The sequence below is a fragment of the Sapajus apella genome, unplaced genomic scaffold (assembly GCF_009761245.1).
Source record: "Sapajus apella isolate SASKATOON/1434 unplaced genomic scaffold, GSC_monkey_1.0 scaffold3, whole genome shotgun sequence".
In the NCBI taxonomy this organism is placed as follows: Eukaryota; Metazoa; Chordata; class Mammalia; order Primates; family Cebidae; genus Sapajus; species Sapajus apella.
This window is the reverse complement of record NW_022436943.1, coordinates 6,809,073-6,832,820: the sequence shown is the minus strand read 5'-3', so window position 1 is coordinate 6,832,820 and position 23,748 is coordinate 6,809,073. Positions and strand designations below refer to the sequence as shown.

Below are 23,748 nucleotides of genomic sequence, written 5' to 3'. Positions count from 1 at the left end.
TCACCTGGTGTCAATTTACCTGGAGATTATGAGTGGATCTTGCTTCCCTGTCCAAGGCTCTGGTGTAATACAGAAGTCCATCCCGTTCTATCATAAATATGTTGTCTGTCTCCCCAGTTAGTTGAAAAGTCACAGCAGGAGGATTGGCCTTAAACTAGGGGGGGAAAAAGCAAAAAATAGATTAGGTTGTAAGGGAAAAAACCATGTTGTGGAATTTGTAAAAGGTCACCAATTTCAGGTAAAATTTTCATTGCTTCAATTACTAAGCAAGAAATCCTCAATTTTTAAAGCAATGCTTTCTAAAAGTCTGCTTGCACAATAATTGTGTAACATTCAACATACATTTTCCTCAAGAAACAGTATATAATATGATTTGATACATTGACAAAACTCATTGATGCTTTAAATTGTAGCTGGGATTAAAAGAGACTTTTTGGTAATATCTGAAGTCTATGACATTACTTGTTTCTAAGAAACATTAGAAGGGGTAGTTTTCTTGCTAGGATAAAATGTCATTTAGCACTACTAAAAATTGCATCAAAGATTAATAAACACGTTAATTTTAAGGAAAGTTTATAAGTGGCTGCAACTTAATGCAAACACTATGTGATAATCTATTACTTTTTCAGAAGTGAAGAAAATACAAACCACCATATTCATAGATACGGCTATATCACTTTTAAAACCATGAGAACAGAAAATTCACATACAATGAAGAAAACATAAAAGTTGTTCAACCTTATTAAGTTTTAATATACTTTTATATATTTTATTAACAAATTTAAAACAATATCAATGTTAGTATGGATGTAAAGAAACGTTGATGGAAATATAAATTCCTATAATCCATTTAGAAATAACTTGAGGCATAAAATTGTATACCCTTTGATAGCAAACATTACTATATAGAATTTATCCTAAGGAAGTATTTTTTTTCAAACAAGTACATGCTTGTAGTGTAAATAACTTTATTTATAATACTAGTAAGGTTGAAAACTCCTAAATGGTCAAAAAAAAAGGACAGCGAAATTATTACGGCACATAAACTTGACAGAATATTAATCATGAAAATGTTCATTCTACAAATTATGAGGAAACATAAGAAACAATAATGTAAAGTAACAGAAGTAAATTTGAGAGTAAATCTAGACTGATGTTTAGAGTAACAAAAGAATTCATGTCAGTAGGCAAGAAATGGAATTTTAAAAAAATACAAAATAGTTGATGTGTTAAATGGGCAAGATTATAAGTAAAAAAGTTTTTGTGCATCCTTGCTTGTTGATATTATATTGTTTATATAATAAATGAAAGTGTTGCTATTTTGTGTTTTCAGAAAAAAGACGTGGACATCAGTGGGAAAGGTGGAGTAAGGACTTGCAGAAAACTGCTCCTCCGTAAAAGCAATGAGAACACTGGCAAAAATTGTAAATATCTTTTTCAGAATATGGGAAATTAACCAGATGCTTGCAAAATCCAAGGAATGTTTATTTAAAAAAATTAAAAAACTACTAAATATCAGTGAAAGCCAAGCTTTGTAGTGTTTTAATGCATCCTAATCCCATGGTCCTTTCCTAAGATCTGAAGTAGCCTTGACAACAACAGCCTCATGCCACAGTACCATGGAGAGGGCAAGAAGTGTTTGTATTTTCCCAAAAGCTCCATCACCAGAGAACTATCGTTATCTATGCTGTTGGCATTTCCCTGGGAACACCTACTCACAGGCTCATCTTCATCTGACCTGACTCAGAATTCACACATTACACACAATTTTTCCCCTGGGGCATTTGTTGAAAACAACCATCAGCAATTGTTCAACACTGTAGTTACCTGAGACTATGATAACAGTTGAAGCAAAGAAGCAGCTGACCAAAACACTTAAAAGAGAAAGCCTGGAGTGGTGGTGGGGGTGGGGGCGAAATGAGATGTCCATAACGGGCTTTGGAAAGCTCTAATATATTCCTGGCAATCTATAAAGCCACCATCATGGGCAGGGCTGTGCACATGCCTGGGAAAGGCCTGAGAAGGCCCTAATCCCTCACCTCTGGCTGACCTGGTGGCTCTGCATAAGCAGAAAAGGAAGGCTAAGGCAGAGTTGTAAACAGCCTGCCACACAGTTGAAGGTATGTCTCACATGCACCCAGTGCCCCTTGATAAACACCAGGAGACTTACTGGCTTAAGGCATTTAGGGAAACCTCTATATAGTCATTAGCTGAACACTAAGCTAACTAAGCAGAGATTTCAGTGGCCAGACATGACAAAGAATACAGACTTTACAGAATTCATTCAGGGAAGTCACTAAGCAAACAAACAGCATCAACAACCAACTCTAGGAAAAAGAAGATATATGATTTCTAGGGCTGCCATATCACATTATTTAAAATGTTCAGTTTTCAACAAATTATGAAACATACAAAAATATTAAAAAGTTAAGTCAATAGAAACTGTCCCTAAGAAGCCCAGATGTTGGATTTACTAAAGATTTTAAATAATCTATTTTAGATAGATTCAAAAACTAAAAAAAATTATATCAAAAGAATTAAAGTTTAAAAATAATGTCTCATCAGATATCAAATATCGATTAAAAATAGAAATTTTTAAAAATAGAAATTCTACAGTTGATAAGGATAACTCAAAGGAAAAATTCATAAGAGGGTGTTCAAAAGCAGATTTGAGCTAGCAGAAGAAAGAATTTGTGAACTTGAAAAAAGATTAATAGATATTATCTACCCTAAGTATGGAAAGAAAAAAAATGAACAGATCCTCAGGGACCAGTGAAACACTATCAAGCAGACAAGCACATACATAATAAAAGTTCCAGAAGAAAAGGAAAGAGTTAAGGGGGAAGGAAGATTATTTGAAGACAGAATGACCCAAAACCTCACAAATTAAAGAAAAACATGAATCTATATATTCAACAATCAATGAACTCCAAATAGAATAAACTCAAAGAAATCCAAACCTAGTCACATCATAAACATTTGAAAGATAGAGTCTTGAAAATGCATGGACTCATCACACACAAAGGGTCCTCAATAAAATTAACAGCTGATCTTCCATGGAGATCAGAAGGTGGTGGAATGACACATTCAAAGTGCTGAAAGAAAGAGTGTCCAAGTAAGAATTGTAAATCCAACAAAGCTATCCTTCAAAATGAGAATAAACTGTATTACTATCAGACAAAACAGACTTTAAGACAAAATTTTCAAAAGCAAAAAAAGGATATTCTACAATGATACAAGGGTCAATCCATAAAAAAACCATAACAATATAAATATATATGCACCTAACAACAGACCTCAAAACACATGAAAGAAAAGCTGACAGAATGGAAAAGAAATTAAATAATTCAACTTTAATAATTGAAGATTTCAAGACTTCACTTTAAATAGAATAGAAAATTAATAAGGAAACAGAAGACTTGATCAATACTATAAACCAATCAGAAGCTAACAGACACCCAACACTCCATCCAATGAAAGCCAATCACATGGAACATTCTCCAGGATAAGTTGTTTGTTAGATCATAAACAAGTTTCTATAAATTTAAAAGGATTGAAGTTATACAAAGTATTTGACAACTGAATAAAATTAAATATAATAGAAGGAAATTTGGGCAAATACATACACTTTGGTCAAAGAAGAAATCACAAGGGAAATTAGAAAACACTTTGATATAAATGAAAATGAAAAGAAACACAGCATGCCAAATCTTATGGGATGCAGACAAAGCAGTACTTAAAGGAAAATCTATCACTGTAAATGTTTAAAGTTAAAAAAGATGAAATATCCCAAATAACCTAATCTTCTACTAAAAATACACACACACACACACACACACACACACACACACGAAAAAGAAGAATAGCAAAGAAAACAGAGGAAAATAATAAAGATCTGAATGTAAATTAATAAAATGGAGAATATAAAAGCACAGGAGAAAAGCCAACAAAACCAGAGTTGATTATTGAAAAGATCCACAAAAGTGACAAGTTATTGACTAGACTGACCAAGAAAAATGAGGTAAGATTCAAATAACTAGAATCAGGAGTATAAGAGGACATACTGCTATCAACCTTATAGAAACAAAAAGTATTAAGGAGTATATTATGAGCAATTGTTTTCATCTAGACAACCTAGATGAAATGGGAAAACTTTTAGACAGACAAAAACTACTAAAACGGACTCAAGAACACATAGAAAATCTGCATAGAGCTATAACAAGGGATTGTGTTAGTAATCAAACAATTTCCACACACAGAAAAGCCCAGAACCAGATGGCTTCACTAGTGAATTTTACCTAACATGTAAAGAAGAATTAACACCAAACCTTCAGAAATGCTTCCAAAAACTAGAAGAGTAAGAAACACATACTCAGCTCATTCCATGAGGCCAATATCCTGATACCCAAACCGGAAAAAGTCAATGCAAGAAAACTTCAGACCAATACCTCTTTTGAATATAGTCACAAAATTTATCAATGAAATACTAGCAAATTGAATCCAGCAACATATGAAAAGGATTATATACCATTACCAAGTCTAAATTATCCCAGAATACAAAGCTGGTTCAATATATGAAGGTCAATTAATGTAATACCCTATATTGATAGAATCAAGGACAAAAACCACGTATTTCAATAGAGGCAGAAAATCATTTGACAAAATCCATCATCCTTTCATGATAAAAACACTCAACACACCAGGAATAGAAGGTGACTTCTCAGCCTAATAAAGGACACCTAAGTAAACCCCACAGCTAACATTGTACTTAATGGTGAAAGACTGAAAGCTTTCCCCATAAGATTAGAGACAAGACAAGGATACTTAATCTTCCCACTTCTATTTAACGTTGTACTAGAGATTCTAGCAAGGGGAATTAGACAAGAACAAGAAATAAAAGATACCAAAATTAGAAATTAAAAAGTAAAACTATCACTATTCACAGATAACATGATTTTACATAGGAAAAGTTCTACAAAACCTAAAAAAAAAAACCCATTACAGCTAATAAACAAGTATTATAAGGTCTCAGAATAAAAGCTTAACAAATAAAAATCAATCTATTTCTCTCCATTAGCAAAGAGCAATGCAAAAATGATATTTTTAAAGCTCCATTTACAATCAGATAAAAAATGACATATCTCAGAATAAACTTAACCAAAGAAATATGAAGTTTATAAAATAGAAACTACAAAACACTGTTGAAAGAAATTAAACAAGATCTAAATAAATGGAAAGACATCTCATGTTTACAGATTTAAAAACCTAATGCTGTTAAGATGGCAATACTTCCCAAGTTCATCTACTGATTCAATACAATTCCTATCAAAATTACAGCTGCCTTGTTTGTAGAGTTTATAGACTGATCCTAAAATTCATATGGAAATATAAGGGACTCAGAATAGCCAATAACAAAGTAGAAAGATTTAACATTATCTAATTTCAAATTTTACTACAAAGGTATAGTTCCAGATAATGCAATACTGGCATAAACATATATAGAACAATGGAATCAAATGGGGAGTCCAGAAACAATTCAACTGATTTCTGATGAGGATGCTACTAAAATAATTCAGCGGGGGAAAGAATTGTGTTTTCATTAAAAGGTGCTAAAATAATGCAAAAATAATGAAGTTGGACCCCTACCCCATACCATACAAAAAAACTAACTCAAAATAGATCAAAGACCTAAACAGAAAAACTTAAACTATAAAACTCTGAGAAAAAAGCATAGACATAAATCTTTATGATCTCGAATGAAGCAATGGTTTCTTAGATATGACATCAAAAGTACAAATAACAATAACAAAATAAATTGGACTTCATCAAAATTAGAAGCATTTGTGCTTCAAAGGACACTACCAAGAAGGTGAAAAGATAACTTATAGAATGTGAGAAAATACTTGCAGCAAACCATATCTAATAAGGGAGAACTTGAATACAAAATATGCAAAGAATTCTTACAACAATAAAAGGACAAACCCAATTAAAATTAGGCAAAGGATTTGAATAGACATTTCTCCAAAGAAGATATACGAATAGCCAATTGCCATATAACAAGATACTTGACATCAGTCATTAGGGAAATATAAACCAAAATCACAAAGAAATACCACTTCACAACCACCAGGATAACTGTAATTTTAAAAGACAGATAACAAGCTCTAAGGATATTGATAAATTGGAACTCATACCTTGCTGGTGAACTGTAAAATGATTCAGTTGTTTTGGAGAACAGTTTGTAGTTTTTCAAAATTTAAACAGAATTAACTTTGACCCAGCAGTCCCACTACTAAGTTTGTGTATGTATGTGTGTGTGTGTGTCCAAGAGAATCGAAAACATATCCTCATCAAAAATTGTATATGAGAGGAGATGACCCAAGATGGCCGAATAGGAACAGCTCTGGAGTGCAGTTCCCAGTGAGAATGCAGAGGGTGAGTGCATTTCTAAATGAATTTTTACTGCCCACAGACCAGGAGATTCCTGGGCATAAAAATGCCATGAGTCTCCAGCATGGCGTTTCAGACGGTGCAGTAGGTCTCTGCACAAAAACTCACACAAATCTGGGCGGCTGTTTCAACTGGTGCCTGGAATGCCAGGGAGACAGAGGCACCCATTCAACTGAAAAAAAGGGGGCTGAAACAGGGAGCTAGGTGATCTGGCTCAGGCCCCACAAAGGTCCCACCCCCACAAAGACCAGCAATCTGAAACGCTCTGGATCAAGAGTTTCACAGGAAGCACAGCTGGACTTGGGATGGTCCAGCCCTGTGGGGGGAAGGCTATCTACCACTACCGAGGCAGTCCACCATTACCAAGGCAGTCCACCATTACCGAGGCAGTTCTAACTATACCTCTATAAACGAAACCACAAGAAGTTCACACAGCAGCTGGTCAGAGCCCACGGCAGCTCAGCAACACCTCTGCTGGCAGACTGTGACTAGGCTATGTCCTTGCTGGGCAGGGCATTGCTGAAAAAAGGCAGCAGCATATCAGGAACTTACAAATAAAGCCCCACCTTCCCAGGACAGAGCACCTGGGGAAAAAAGGTGGTTATGAGTTCCGCTGCAGCAGACTTAAACGTACCTGCCCAGCAGTTCTGAATGGAACAACAGAGCTCACAGCTCAGCACTTGAGCTCCTATAAAGGACAGACTGTCTTCTCTAGCAGTTCCCTGACCCCCATATATCCAAAGAGACACCTCATAAAGGAGAGCTCAGGCTGACATCTGGCAGGTATCCTTCTGATACAAAGATAACAGAAGAAGAAACCGGCAGCAACCCTTACTGTTCTGCAGCCACTGCAGGTGATTCCCAAGCAAGCAGGGTCTGGAATGTACCTCCAGCAGTCCAACAGCAGAGGGGCCTGACTGTTAGAAGGAAAACTAAAAAACAGAAAGACATAACTTCATCATCAACAAAAAGGATGACCACTCAGAGACCCCATCCAAATGTCACTAACTCCAAAGACCACAGATAGATAAATCCACAAAGATGGGAAGAAACCAGCACAAAAAGGATGAAAACACCCAAAACCAGAACACCTCTCCTTCTCCAAGGGGTCACAACTCCTCACCAGCAAGGGAACAAGGCTGGATGGAGAATGAGTCTGAGGAATTGACAGAAACAGCCTTCAGAAAGTGGGTAATAAAAACTTCTCTGAGCTAAAAGAACACGTTCTAACACAATGTAAAGAAATTAAGAACCTTGAAAAAAGATTTGATGAAATGCTAATGAGAATAAACAGCTTAGAGAAGAATATAAATGAACTGATAGAGCTGAAAAACACAACATGAGAACTTCGTGAAGCATACACAAGTTTCAATAGCTGAATTGACCAAGCAGAAGAAAGGATATCAGAGACTGAAGATCAACTCAATGAAATAAAACAAGAAGGTAAGAATAGAGAAAAGACAGTGGAAAGAAATGAACAAAGCCTACAAGAAATACAGGATTATGTGAAAAGACCTAATCTATGTTTGATAGGTGTACCTGAATGTGACAGAGACAATGAATCCAAGCTGGAAAACACTCTTCAGGATATTATCCCAGAGAACTTCCCCAACCTAGCAAGGCAGGCCAATATTCAAGTCCAGGAAATACAGAGAACACCACAAAGATATTCCTCAAGAAGAGCAACCCCAAGGCACATAATCGTCAGATTCGCCAGGGTTGAAATGAAGGAAAAAATGCTAAGGACAGCCAGAGAGAAAGGTTGGGTTACCCACAAAGGGAAGCCCATCAGACTCACAGTGGATCTCTCAGCAGAAACCCTACAGGCCAGAAGAGAGAGGGGGCTAATATTCAACATCCTTAAAGAAAAGAACATTCAACCTAGAACTTCATATCCAGCCAAACTAAGCTTCATAATCAAAGGAGAAATAAAATCCTTTATGAACAAGCAATTGCTCAGAGATTTCATCACCTGCCTGAAACAAGAGCTCCTTAAAGAAGCACTAAACATAGAAAGGAACAACCAGTACCAGCCACTCCAAAAATGTACCAAATGGTGAAAAGCATCAACACAATGAAGAAACTACATCAACTCATGGGCAAAACAATCAGTTAGCATCAAAACGGCAGGATCAAATTCACACATAACAATATGTAAATGTAAATGGGCTAAATGCCCCAATCAAAAGACACAGACTGGCAAATTGGATAAAGTCAAAGCCCATCAGTGTGCTGTATCCAGGAAGCCCACCATGTAAGGATACACATAGGCTCAAAATAAAGTGATGGAGGAAGATTTACCAAGCAAATGGAGAGCAAAAAAAAAAGGTGGAGTTGCAATCCTAGTCTCTGATAAAATACACTTTAAACCAACAAAGATCAAAAAAGACAAAGAAGGGCATTACATAATGGTAAAAGGATCAATGCAACAAGAAGAGCTAACGATCCTAAATATATTTGCACCCAATACAGGAGCACCCAGATACCTAAAGCAAGTTCTTAATGGCCTACAAAGAGACTTAGACTCCCACACAATAATAGTGGGAGACTTTAACATCACATTGTCAATATTAGACAGATCAACGAGACAGAAAATTAACAAGGATATACAAGAGTTGAACTCAGACCTGGACCAAGCAAACCTAATAGACATTTACAGAACTCTCCATCCCAAATCCACAGAATATACATTCTTCTCAGGACCACATCACACTTACTCTAAAATTGACCACATAATTGGAAGTAAATCACTCCTCAGCAAATGCAAAAGAACGGAAATCATAACAAACGGTCTCTCAGACCACAGTGCAATCAAATTAGAACTCAGGATTAAGAAACTAACTCAGAACTGCACAACTTCATGGAAACTGAATAACTGGCTCTTGAATGTTGACTGGATAAACAATGAAATTAAGGCAGAAATAAAGATGTTCTTTGAAACCAACGAGAACGAAGACACAACATACCAGAATCTCTGGGACACATTTAAAGCAGTATCTAGAGGAAAATTTATAGCAATAAATGCCCATGTGAGAAGTAAGGAAAGATCTAAAATTGACACCCTATCATCAAAATTAAAAGAGCTAGAGGAGCAAGATTTAAAAAAACCTCAAGGCCAGGTGCAGTGGCTCACACCTGTAATCCCAGCAGTTTGGGAGGCTGAGGTGGGTGGATCACGAGGTCAGGAGTTCAAAACCAGCCTGGCCAAGATGTTGAAACCCCATCTCTATTAAAAATATAAAAATTAGCTGGGCACGGTGGCACACACCTGTAATCCCTGCTACTCAGGAGGCTGAAACAAGAGAATCACTTGAACTTGGGAGGCAGAGGTTGCAGTGAGCCGAGATCGCACCATTGCACTCCAGGCTGGGTGACAGAGGTAGGGAGTTGGGGAGGGATAACATGGGGAGAAATGCCAGATATAGGAGATAGGGATGCAGGCAGCAAACCACATTGCCATGTATGTACCTATACAACAATCCTACATGTTCTTCACATGTATCCCAGAACCTAAAGTGAAATAAAATAAAGTTGTATATGAATGAATAGCCATAGCAGCATTATTCATTATAGCCGTAAGTGAAAAAAATAATCCAAATGTCCATCAATTGACACTGGACATCCAAAATGTGATATATCCATATAATGGAATATCAGTCATAAAAAGGAATGGAGTTCTGGTACATGTTACCAACATGGATGATTATTTAAAACATGATGGTGCATAAAAGAAGTCACACATAGAAGGCCCATGTTGTATAATTCTATTTACATGAAATGTCTAGAACAGGCAAATCTATAGAGACCAAAAGTAGATTAGCAGTTGCCCAGGGCTGAGGTGAATGGAGGCTGGAGGGTGACTGCTAATAGGCATGGGATTTCTTTGGAGGCGGATGGAAATATTCTGGAATTAGATAGCAGTGATGGTTGCACATCTTTTAAGATACTAAAAAATTTAGAAGCATCAATTTTGTGATATGTGGGCTATATCTCATTAAAAATGAGAAAAGACCTCTCTCAGATTTGTATCACACTGTCTGATGATCTGGAAGCCTCTGGTGAGTACACAGCTGGCACTAGTTGAAAATCCTCAATGAAAGAAGTCCATGGTTGTTCTGTTCATTTTATTTTTGAGGATATATTAATAACCCAACAATCAACCTCATGGGTCAATGAATATTCTTCATGCCTATGTAGGTCCAGGTGCTGGATGAGAGGATTTGTACAGCTACCTTTTCCCCACCACTAAAACAAAGAGCTTCAACCACATCTTACCAAGGATGGGTTTGCTCACTATTTCCACATACAAAGACGGAGAGATCAGAGAATGCTTGACTAGAAGTCAGGAGACCTGTATTCTATTCTTGGCTCTGCCATTAACCAACTTAAGCCTCAGTTTCCCCATTTGTAAAACAAGTGGTTGGTACCAAAACTCTCCAGTGTCTTTTCTAGTATGAAGCTTCTGTGATTCTAAAAAGAAAATTCCCTTCATCTTCTACTCACTACTCTTTCATCCCAACCCCACGTCCTACCCCAACATACACACACACACACACCTATAAAGAAGAAACATTCAACCTTGATAACCAGACTATCATTTTCTGCCAGAAAAGATAACTTTGTAGCAAGGGTAACAGGAAAAAACAAAACAAAACAAAAACAAACAAACAAACAAAACATGGAGCAGCCCAAGGAATGATTTTTACTGACTGATATCCCCAGAGACTCTGGAATGATCCTAATGAACAGTTTCTAGGTCTGCATATTTGTCAGTTGTAAAGCTTGTAAGTTGAAGCTTGCATCTATGTACAATCCTGGTTCCCTTCAATGGAGTGTGGACCTGAACTCACAGAACACCTACTCTATTTTGACCTTGAGTCTTTTCATACGGAACTCTCAGAAGTAGCCACAAGATTTGTTTCACAAATATGTTTTGTTTAGCTAGTAATAAAAAGAAATGCCAATTTTTTTTATATCAGTGAATTTTATATAAATACAAAATCTTATGCCTTTTTAAAATAAAATCTAGTACAGTGGCACCCAAATTCTGACTTGTGAAAATTGTCTGGAGCCAAATTGAGCCCATCCCCTTTTGACTTACTCTCAGTTTGCCCCAGTCCCCACTACTCCCTCTTGTCCCAAATATGAAAGACAAGTATCAGAAAGCTTTTGATATATTTGTGCAGTTAGGTTTTTATCTCATATCTGTTTTTTGTTGTTGTTGTTTGGCTGTTGTTTTTCTTTTCTCCAGATGGCTTCATTCATCACTCAGCTAGCCCCTAAGGGCAGTTGCAATAACTCAACACAGACAAGAATCTATGTCACACCCAAGAACACTATTGGCACCTATATGAGGAAGGCTCCCTGATCTGTATCTCTAGGCCAATATGAACACTGTCTCCTAGACATCTCCTCATGGCTGCCTCATACTTAACTTAAAATCAATAAGCCTAAAATTTATTCACTTTTCTCTAAATCTTTTGCTATACTCTCTCTCTCTCTCTTACTCAGTGATACCATTAACTACCCAGTCAAGGAGGCCAGAGACCTAAGAGTTATCTTACTTTCTGTTCCCTCACCCCTGTGCTCATTCAGTAACTTATGAACAACAGAAGTTTATCACTCATAGTTCTGAAAGCTGGGAAATCCAAGATCAAGGCACCAGCAGATTCAGTGAGGACCCACTCCTCACAGATTGCACCTTTCATACCAGAAGGGGCAAACAGGCTCCCCCAAGCCTTTTTTACAAGGTCACTAATCCTGTTCATAAAGGCATAGCCCTCATGATCTAATCACCTACCAAGGACCCTAACTCTTCACATTTATACATTGGAGATTAGGCTTCAACATAGGAGCTTCGTGGGGACACCAACATTCAGATCTCTATAAGCTACTCTAACCAGGACTCTATCACTTCTTATTGAACTATTGAATCTGGCATGTGCTGCGTCCCGTGCTGCACAAGGGTTCAAAGACCTAAGAGGGAACAGCAGGGGATAAAGAAAGACATACAGACAGACATAAATAAAGCTGGGCCAGGCGGTCCAAAAAGCTGATGGTGTCAGTCTCTTTGGCCCTGACCTGCCTTAGAGTACTTTATTTTACATGTTCACAAAGCACATAGCAGAGGAAGGGTGCAGTTACTTAGAACAGCCTGTGGTATAATTCTCACACTTTAACATACTTCAGCTACCAACTATCTTGCAGCAAGGTCAGTGAGGGCTGGTTATCTTTTTCTAGGCCTCTCTGATTTTCTCTGAGACATACACATTTCCCTATTACGGTTTCGCTTCTCGAGTTCACCCAAAGTTCGCAGCAGCCTTGCCGTGGAGTCCCCCAGAGGGGGGGCTACTCTGGCTCTCTACAATTGAAAATAGTTTTCTAAGATCCTTTTAACCTCTACACTCACCCCCTTTCAGCTCATGCAGAGTGTTCACACAGTAAGCTTCTACAGCACTTATCTAGTTATGGTTTTCCCTGTTGAAATCCTCCGGCAGCACCCTGCAGCCTGCTGTAGGACAAAGGACCAGTCCAGCCCATGCTGACCTCAGCAGGCATGCAGACCTTTGACTGCATACTGTCTCCCTCCCTAGACTCTGGGCCACATGCCATCTGTCATTTTCTTGACAAGTGCACACCCCCAGGCTTTTTCCTATCCTTTATTCAGTAGGTGCTTCCTGACTGTGAGCACCTGCTCATCTTTGAATACTCAGTTTAGGAGTCAGTGAAACCTCTTCTATTTACTCACTACCATCTTTGTTTGAAACTGATTATTTTTAGATTTTAAGTGTTCTCACCACAAAAGAGATAAGATAATGCATATGTTAATTAGTTTGATTTAGTCATTTCTCTCTACATATGCTTCAAAATACATTGTACACATATATGCAATGTTATCAATTAAAAAATAAACACAAATAAAAATCAGCCACTCTTTCTTCGCGTACCCTCTGCCCGCTCCACATCCCACCGGACTCCTATGAGAACCTTCAGTGCATGTGTCTGTTTCCTTGTTAGTTTTCTCTTACCAGCTGGTAAGCTCACTGGGACAGGGATAGAGTCAGGGTCATCCCATATCCCCAGTACCCAGCAGAGCACCTGGGAGATACAGTAGTCACTCTGTACATGGTTAATAAAAGAAAGTGTGTGTGAGAAAGTAAGCAACTCAACTCTGTGTGACCCCCTGCCAGAGTCTCCTAACAGGTTCCTTGAATCCTTTCTTTCCTCCTCTAGTTTGTAGACAGTGACCTTTTCTCATGGGGTCTTGATTCAGATCCGTTGCTTTTGAGAAAAACCCAAGATTCCTAGGAGTCAGGGTCCTCCCTGTCTCTGTGGCCTCCTCCTCTGTGTCTCCCACTTGCTCCTCCTGGCTCCATCCTCCCCAGCTGCATGGCCATCTGCCAGTCTTTAGTATGTCCCCTGCCCTCCCCTGGCAGAGGGTAGCCATCCCTGCTGGGCCTTTGCTAAGCTCTCTTCCCTCCCTTCCTCACCAAGTTAATTCCTGTCAACTTCCAACTCTCAACATATTCACTGCTTCCTCAGGCCCCGACTTGTCTGCCTGGAGAGGTTGAGGCCCCTTACAACACCCTACCCCACCAGGCTGCATAGACATGTATGCGTGCCCCTGCCAGCTCTTACTCTGGGGCCCTTTGCACTAAGCTGGTACCAATGAAAGAAAGGGGAGGAGAGACAGCTTTCAGCCTCTCCTCTGTGGAGGGGAACTGTCCAGCACAATACATTTGTCCCTTGGCATCTGTGGGGGATCATTCCTGGACCCAAACAGATACCAAAATCTACAGATGCTGAAGGCCCTTATACAAAGTGGTGTATTATGGTTATGGAACCTATATGCATCCTCCCATGTACATTAAACCATCTCTAGATTATTTATAATACAATGTAAATGCTATGCAAATGATTATTTTAAAATTTGTATTATTTTTATTTTTCCCAAATATTTTTGATTCTGTCAGTTGAATTTGCTGATGCATGAACCCAGAGATACGGAGGGCTATCTGTAAATGTTTGGCAGTTAATGGAAGGCACCTGCCTTAGAAGGTAGCTCAGCAACCTCTGCCACTTCCCTGGTTCATGGGATGAGGAGGGGTCATGGGTACCCCAAAGAGGCTCATCAGCAACCTCCAATCACTTCAGGGCCAAGAGGTCTTCCAGGGGGAAGTCTGGTAAATACAGTAGTATCCTTCTCTTTCTCTACTACATTTCCAAGATTATTTATGTGTCCTTAATAGCACCTCTGAGGGGACTTAGGACCCTCCCCTTACTCTCACCTGCAGACCACCCCTCCATCTGATACTGTTCATGGTTTTCTAACTAAACAAGACACCCGCCTCCCAGCACACCTTAGCAATGGCCCAGGTGGGGGCTCAAAGAAGGTAGTGAGGAAAAGGCAGTTCCTCTGGTCGGAAAGCTCATTCCAGCGCTGACTCCAGAGAAGCCACATCTTCCAACACCTCAAGCAGTAAGCTCATTGATCAGACAACCCAGAGTGGGGATGGTCATTCCCCTCTCCAGAGATGGGTTTCCTTTCTACTCTAGGGGAGAGGCAGAGCCTACAGGCACCAAGCTCTCTGCAGAGGGATGGGAGACTTCGCCCCAGAGATGATTGAGGAAGTCCAAATGAGAATGGCATGTACAATTCTTATGATACTGAGGCCACTCATCTCTCTGTTTAACTTAGCTTCTGAAATCATTCTTGATAATGAGAATGCCATGCCTTTATTTTACTTCCTGCTGTACAATAGATAAGGGAGTAAAAGTCCATCAAGAGAGCACACAAAATCAAGAGGACAGTGATCAAGGGTAGCTTTTACCTGGAATATAATTTGACTCGGTTCTTGACCTTCAAAAATAGAAAATGTCATGGGCTTCAGGGGTCCACTAAACTTCCCTTCTTGGCTGTATCCAGTTGTCTGTTAAAAAAAAAGAAAGAAAATTAGCATCTTGTATGAATGTGTCTGTGTCATTGTTGATTTTATTAGGGCTTCCAGCACCAATATATGAAACATAGAATTCTATCATAACCGAAATCCAATCAAAGCAGAAACGAGTGTGAAAGCTGCTGATGCTCTACCATGTCAAACAAAGTAGCTCGTTACAGATCTTTGCATTGCTTTTCTTAAACATCTGAGAAGAATAGGAGATGAGAAGAATCACCCTATGAGAAGAATATTAACATCCCCATATTCAAAATGGAATTTAAAAAGGCTAACACAGCACACACACTCAGGCCTGAGCTAAAGCTCATGGTCTTGCACAGTGCCACAGTCTTCTAAATTCTATATGTTTTTACTCCAGCTTCATAAAACACCTCCCTCCGCTCTTTTTATTTTATAAGGACATTTACAGCAGATTGCTAGCACTCTAAAGTTTTGAATTTATAAGGAGGAGAAAGAATATATAGATCTATTTAGTACAAAGTTTGTTGGCACAGTTACACAGTAAGTTTTAGCCAAATTTGAATCTGAATTTGAACTATAAGCAAAGCTCACTATTTTAACATTTGATTAGCTCTTTACATTCATTTAGAACAGAAATAATAAAAGAACAAAATGTTTACTTTAAGCAGCAGCCCCACAATGGTTCTAAAATCCAAAGACCCTAAACCTGAGAGCCAAGCAGCCTCTGCAGACACCCAAGTCAAGGCTGGAGTCGTAGTGAGTGTGGCTGGGATGGTAAGAAAAGTGGCTCACACTTGCTACGTTAGTACATGTGAAGCTCTGTACTAAGCACATTTAATCCTGACAACAACCCTCCGGGAGGAAATTACTATTGTTACCCTTGTTTTACAGGTGATGAGACAGAGACTCAAAGAGGTTAAATTATTTGCCCAGGTAGTGGCAGGAAGCAGGATTTGAACCTGCAACTCTGGAATCAGCCCTCTCAGCCTCCATGCACCAGCAGCCACCAGAGGATGTGAAACAGCCAAGATATCCTGGAGGAAAAGCCAGCAGGCTGCACTGAGGACGCGCATGAGAGTGCGACTCCCACCATTCCTAGTCTGAGAACATGGGGAGCATCACTGCAGCCCTCACCACAGCAGCACCTCTGAAGGCAGGTGGAGTGGTCACCTGCATGAAGGGGCAGTCAGTCATGAACCCACCTTGGGGCACCCTCTAGGACAAGGGATTTAGTGCCTCATCCCCACACTGGTCTTCTCTCCTTCCTGGGCAAGTCTTTGGGTCTCCCATTTATGGTGGAAATCCAGGGTGAAAGAAATTGAAATCAGAAGCACAATGTGGCAAGCCAATGAACTGGGTGTGCAGGACAGATGTCCAGGTGCCACTAGGTTGGGGGAAAACCATTTAGTTTCCAGTTATTTAGGGAGAGCAAGCACACTCTTGACATGAAAACTGCTCCCTGCTGGGAATATCCAAAACCCATCAATATGCCAAGGATCAGAGAAAGGTCTTATGCTAGACCCCTCAGTTTGGGGAATCTTGACTAAGTTGGATGCTGGATATCTGGCAAAAGGGCAATAATGAATGAAAACACAGGGGCTTTGAAGTTTGGTTTTCTGTCCCCAGAGTTGGGGTAGGGCCCAAGATTTGCTGCCCCTGGGCCACGCCAAGACCTCTCCTTTGCTGCCTGCCACCACAGAGGCTGGTAAACCAAGTGGTCCTTTCCCAGCTCTCTAGCGGCTAGGAAGGTGGCCAAATGGCCCAGTTCTGGTTCATGAAACGAGAGGCGAAGTCCACTGGTTAAGCTTCTGTTTTCCCAATTTCAAAAAAAGGCAGTTGTGGCTGCCATTGCCCTTTCCTGTGGCTCCTGCTGAGACAATGGACCTTGTGTCTGCAGTTGGGGCAGCTGTGATGAACCCTGATAGGACAAACCAGCTCAAAAAATGCTGTAACAAAGAGAAAGTAGCTCAAGTCTCTGACAACATCATGGAATTGCTAAACCTGCCCGGGATTGCTACTTCAGCCTTCATGTTATCCAAGGAAAATAAACCCTTATTTATTTAAAATGCTCTAAAGTCAGATTTCCTCTTACTTGCAAGAAAATGATTTTTTTTTTTAGACGGAGTTTCGCTTTTCTTGCCCAGGCTGGGGTGCAATCACTGTAACCTCCACCTCCCAGGTTCAAGTGATTCTCCCACCTCAGCCTCCCAAATAGCTGGGATTACAGGTGCCCGTCACCACGCCTGGCTAATTTTTTATATTTTAGTAGAGACAGGGTTTCACCATGTTGGCCAGGCTGGTCTCCAACTCCTGACCTCAGGTGATCCACCTGCCTCGGCCTCCCAAAGTGCTGGATTACAGGCATGAGCTGCCATGCTCAGCCAAGAAAATGCATTCTTAACTCACAAAGTAATTTTGCCAGACTTCTGGCCCATCTCCTCCTTTCTAAGTTTATCTTCCTTTGGAAGCTCTGCTTCCCTTTCACTCCTTTTCCACATCTTTTCCTGTTCCATTTACTCCTCTAGAAGGCAGGGCATAAGAACCGGTGTGCAGGACAGAGGTCAGGTACCACCGTGGTTGGTTAAGTCAGGGAAGTGCTATCTATGGAACCACTGCTTAACAGCAAACTATCTTCATCAGCTTTGCACTCATGTCAGCAAGCAGCCGGTCTTTGAGTTAGTCACACCAGTGAAAACTACATTAGCCACACACAAACATGGCTGCACTTTCCCAACAAGGACAAGCTGGCTCACTCATCAGAAAATGGGAATCAAGTCTCAGTTCCAGGGTTCAAAGTCGCCTGCTTGTATTGGAGCCAGAAATCTCTCTTCCTGCCGATTAACATGGCTATTGGGGCTATAAAGATTTCAAAGTGCATGTCACACTGTGAATCATCAAGCCGCATTCCCCAGAAGTGGGAAGGATGGTGTGGTGGAAACTTGTGTAAGGACAAGAGGGTGGCTTTATGCAGGAGTTGGAGGGTATAGCATTTATCATCTTGCACAAAGAGGTGAAAGGAAGAGAATAGAACTGCCATTTTAAAGTCACTTTTAGTGTCTTTTATGTGGCAGTAACGGGACTAGATCACCACATAACACCATTTCGTCTGACTAATGCTATCAAGAAAGTGTCTCCAGAGAAGTCCCACAGTAGGGGCAAAGCATTCAGAGATAGAGCTACCTCCAGAAGGGAGCCAGCACCATTGGACCACCAATCCCCAACTCTTGACCACATTGCTGCACTGCCTTCCAGGCCGAAGAACATGTGCAGTTGCCAGGTTCACCTACCTGCTAGCTCCGTCAAGCGCTCAGTACAATGATTATGTAGTATTTGCACCAAACTCATCTTCCTTCTGGAAGTCCCAGGCAAAACTCCAAAATAGACAGCTCTGCCTTGGTTTCCTCCGATTCCCTATTCAGTTCCCTTTCCCAAATCCTGGATCACTTACTCTGTCTTTGGTGCCCTTGAAGTACATCTACGCTGCATTTGTGTTTCCAACCCTCTGACGAATCTGTCTCTTGGAAAAGAACAGAAGATCTGCTCGCAGTATGGAGTAAATTAGTGCCTCTGTTGAATAAAGCCCTATGCGGAAGGCAAGATTCTTCAAGCAAACTTCCAGTCTTCATAGGAGAGGCCTTGGGAGGCGGTAGGAAAAAGAAGTGTCTCCCTCCCAACACCCCTGAAATCCCACTCCCTATCTTCACCCAGAGACAGTTGTGCTTGCGGCTGTCACCTGGAGAAGGCGCTGCTGCCAGCAGTGGTTGGGCAGTATTTTTCACTCTAGATAGAAATCCCACCGGGCTGAGAATAGAGAGAAGGAAGCCTTATCTTCACCTTTCATCCAGGAATAAAAATGCATGTTCCCTTCTCAGACAAGAAGCAAATGAGGCCTAATAATTTGATATTATTAAATAATTTAGAAGTGTGTTTGGTGCTGAATCTGCAAAGATGACAAAAACACAGTCCATTCTTCATGGAGGTCAGGGTCCATATGGATGTAGACACCAAACACTTAAAATACTGTAGCAATTACAGTAGCTAATGTTTATTGTGTCTTTAACTGCCAGTCACTGATCCAAGAGCCTTGTAAATGCAGTATCTCATTGAATTGCCACAACATCCCATAAGACAAGTACTATTATTAGATGCATTTCACAGAAAACTGAGGTTCAAAGCTTAGGTAACTCACCAAATTCCTATTACTGGTAGTGGAGGCACCAAGTTTGAAAACAGGTCTGACTTTATCACTACCCTGGGATAAACATAGGCGATGAAGGACATTTGAGGGGTAGGATGAGGAGAGAGGTCAACTGGGGATGTCTGATATTCAGCCCTTACACAATTCTGGAGACAGGCTCTGACCCTCCAGGCTGTGAAAACTCATGCTTCTCATAAGGTTTGAATGGCAGATTTCCTCTGGGAGGAAGGCTCTCATAGTTTTAAGTTTCGCTCTATTTCACTCTGTAACTATGTGAGCTCTAGGGTAGTTTTTGGGACTCGAAATTTGGTGTATTATTTATGGGTCCCAGAAGAAAGAAAATAAGGTTTGAGGTATGAAGATCTAGAAGCTTCCTGTTTTAAAAAAAAAAAAAAAAAAAAGCAAATGCTGCCCCTAAATCTTATAATCTTGTTACATAATACAGCAATTTATTGGCCACTTTTTGTGAACCTCAGGAGTCATGTAGGTTAAAAAAAAAAAAAAAAAAAAAAGGCATCTTCTGTTTACCCTGAGGTCAAGGGTAAAGACTCCCCAGTTTTCATTCAGCTCAAAGCTCTAGAAGGCTGGCAGTCAATAGGGTTAACCTAACAAATGGTTAAAGACAACGAGAAAACTCCAAACCATTGATGAGAAGAAAAGTACAGAGCAGGGCAGGGCTGAAAATAGAGAAAACCCTTTTCTTGATGTTTCAGTAAGTTTTCATGGGCAAAGTTTTTTTTTTAAAGAAAGTCAAGATTAAGGAACACAGATTAATTCATGTATCAGTACAATGTCATTCCAGATTCCCTGAGCTATACATAAATAGATAGATTTGTTTTCAGCCTTACCCGTAACTGGTATTGGCTTTTAAGAGTGGGAAAGAAAATACATTCCCTAGTTGAGGGCAGACATGTGATTTGTAGCCATTTCATCAAACATATCACAGTGGAAAAAGCTATGTTTCCATTCTATACAACAACTTAATTTTGATAGGTCATCTTTTTAAAGTAATAATAGCCATTGTTTCCCTGGTATGGGGTATAAAGTAGCAGAAAATATTCTAGTAAATAAATAGAGAAGAACACCCATTTCACTTACCAAATAAAGTATGAGAAGACACAGGGAGTGAAGATGGACCTGAGGTATCATAGTTTTCTTTATTCAAATTCCTGTGAATAAGCCAGAGATAAAAGTGGTTAGTTACTAGTCTGTTAAAGTTATGTCTTTCCAATCAGTAAGAATCAATGTATGATATCCAGTTATAAACCTAGTAAAATGATACCCCAAAAGGCCAGGCTCTTCTCTGTATGGAGCAGCCCAGTCTTCTAGAAGCTTCATGCACATCATCCATAGTAGTATGCAAGCCAACATCTCAAAACATGCTCATGATGGTTCCATTTCTCGCATGCTTTGCTCTGTTATGATCTTCTTCATTTAAGCATATTAAATAATAGGCAATATGTGTTTTTTTGTTTGTTTTTTTAAGACAGAGTCTAAGTCTGTCATCCAGGATGGATGCAGTGGTGCAATCTCATCCCACTGCAACCTCCGCCTCTTGGGTTCAAGCCAGGTAGCTGGGATTACATCACTATGCCTGGCTAATCTTTGTATTTTTAGTAGAGACAGGATTTCACTATGTTGGCCAGGCTGGTCTTGAACTCCTGCCTTGGCCTCTCACAGTCCTGGGATTACAGGTATGAGCCACTGCACCCAGCCAGCAAAATATTGTTTTCACTCTTATTATATGGATGGAGAAAATGTATTTTGGCAAATGCCAGCATAACTAGATATAAACATTTTGATTCAAAGCCACAAACATATGAGTCTCCTTAAGTGAAAAGAACTCAGGAATGCTCACAATTCTTCAAAGGCATCACCAGCTACCTTTTTGGTCTTCCAGATATTATCATTACCTATATAATAAACCTAAGAAAAAAATGTACTTCTTACTATTCCAGAAGAGATCAAACAAAAATCTGAACTCTGTCCTCATTCTCTCCTGTCCAATATTATTTTTTCTTTCCTCCTTAAGGCTTCCCATTTCACAGAGATGATAACTTTCACCCTGAGACATGTCATGACTAATTGATTTTAATGTGTGAGATAAATTTTCCCCATGTCCTGAAAAACAGTGTTGTTGCCTGTTGTTAAGTTTGGACTGTCCCCTCCACCACCAAAAAAGAAAGTCAAGGAAATTTTTTAAATGTATTTATTTCACTAAAATTCCAATCACTTTCTTATCTCTAGAGATTATGAATAATCTTGGTTTATTTCATCATCTTATTCTTTATTATTTAAAGGGTTTTACTACTTTATTTATATTTTAATTTTATATTTTTTAGTATACATATTGTATTGCACTTTAGGTTCTAGGGCACATGTGCAGAACAGGCAGGATTGTTGCATAGGTACATACATGGCAATGTGGTTTGCTGCCTCCATCCCCCTGTCACCTATATATGGGATTTCTCCCTGTTATCCCTCCCAAACCTCCCTATCCCCCATTCTCCCTCCCTTATTCCCCCCCAACAGACCTCAGTGTATGATGCTCCCCTCACTGTGTCCATGTGTTCTCATTGTTCAACACCCACCTATGAGTGAGAACATGCTGTGTTTGCTTTTCTGTTCTTATGTCAGTTTGCTGAGAATGATGGTTTCCACATTCATTCATGTCCCTACAAAGGACATGAGCTTATCTTTTTTTATGGCTGCATAGTATTCCATGGTGTACATGTGCCACATTTTCCTTGTCCAGTCTATCATCAATGGGCATTTGGGTTGGTTCCAGGTCTTTGCTATTGTAAACAGTGCCGCAATGAACATACGTGTGCATGTGTCTTTATAATAGAACAATTTATAATTCTTTGGATATATACCCAGTAATGGGATTGCTGGGTCAAATGGAATTTCTATTTCTAAGTCCTTGAGGAATCACCACACTGTCTTCCACAATGGTTGAACTAAGGTTTTCTATATGGAACACACATGCCACTAATATCACCAGCATGGAAAAAAATTCATAACATTTTAACCACTCTAAAAATTTACATCCTGAAAATTTTACATAGCCTACATTTACTTAACTTATATTTGAACTTTAAAGGGTAAAAATGCCATTTCATTCTAGCCTCACTAATGTACTGGGAGATAAAGAAACAATCCTTTATAAAGCATCACCAAGGATATAGGGGTGGATTGCCTGAGGTCAGGAGTTCGAGACCAGCCTCACATTGTGAAACCCTGTCTCTACTAAAATTAGCCAGCATGGTGGTGCACACATGTAGTCCCAGCTACTTTGGAGGTTGAGGCAGGATAATTGCTTGAACCGGGGAGGTGGAGTTGCAGTGAGCCCAAGATCATGCCACTGCACTCCTACCTGCGCGACAGAGCAAGACTCAAAACCAAACCAAAACAAAACAAAAAACACATGCATTTCACCATGAAACCTGAAGACCCACTTGGGCGCTCCCTTCTCTCTGCAGGAGACAGAGCTATTCTTCTTTCTTTCTTTTGCCTATTAAACCTCTGCTCTTTCCGCCCCCTCTCCATTTATTTATTTCATTGCATTTTAGGTTTTGGGGTACATGTGAAGAACATGCAAAATTGTTGCATAGGTACACACGTGGCAGTGTGATTTGCTGCCTTCATCCCCATCACCTACATCTGGCATTTCTCCCCTTGCTATCTCTCCCCAGCTCCCCACACCCCACCTTCCCTCCCCTATTTCCCCCCAACTGACCCCAATGGACACAGGGAGGGAAACCTCTGCTCTTAAACTCACTTTTTGCGTGTCCGGGTTTTCTATTTCCCTGCTCTGAGATCACAGACCTTTGGTATTTACCCCAGACAATGACACCACTTCACTTGGGAGCCTGAGGTGGGAGGATCATACCCAGGAGGCAGAGGTTGCAGCAGGTCATGATTGCGCCACTGCACTGCAGCCGGGGTAACAGAGCAAGACCCTGTCTCAAAAAATTAAAATTAAAAATAGTAACAGAGTGGCCCAGCAGGTAGGCTTGGAGTCAGAAAGCTGGATCTCTGTAGCTATGCGGCTCTGGATATGCTACTTCATCTTCCAGACCTCAGTCTCCTCACATGGAAAATACACAGCAAGTGCTCAATAAGAAGTTTGTGCTCTTATGATTTTCTCAGATATCATGAGCTGGGAATTACTCTTCTTAT

General features: G+C 39.9%; 1 protein-coding gene across 1 annotated transcript in view; it reads right to left on the bottom strand.

The window, feature by feature from the left end:
- The window catches only part of CDH17 (cadherin 17), a 78,009-nt gene that overhangs the window by 43,389 nt on the left and 10,872 nt on the right, over window positions 1-23,748 (bottom strand). Inside the window, exons 2-4 of the mRNA XM_032249101.1 lie at window positions 20,665-20,735; window positions 15,282-15,380; window positions 20-154 (exon numbers count right to left, since the gene is read on the bottom strand). Of these exons, the coding sequence (XP_032104992.1) occupies window positions 20-154; window positions 15,282-15,380; window positions 20,665-20,715 (285 nt within the window). The 5' untranslated portion in view covers window positions 20,716-20,735. The remainder of the gene's footprint in view (window positions 1-19; window positions 155-15,281; window positions 15,381-20,664; window positions 20,736-23,748) is intronic.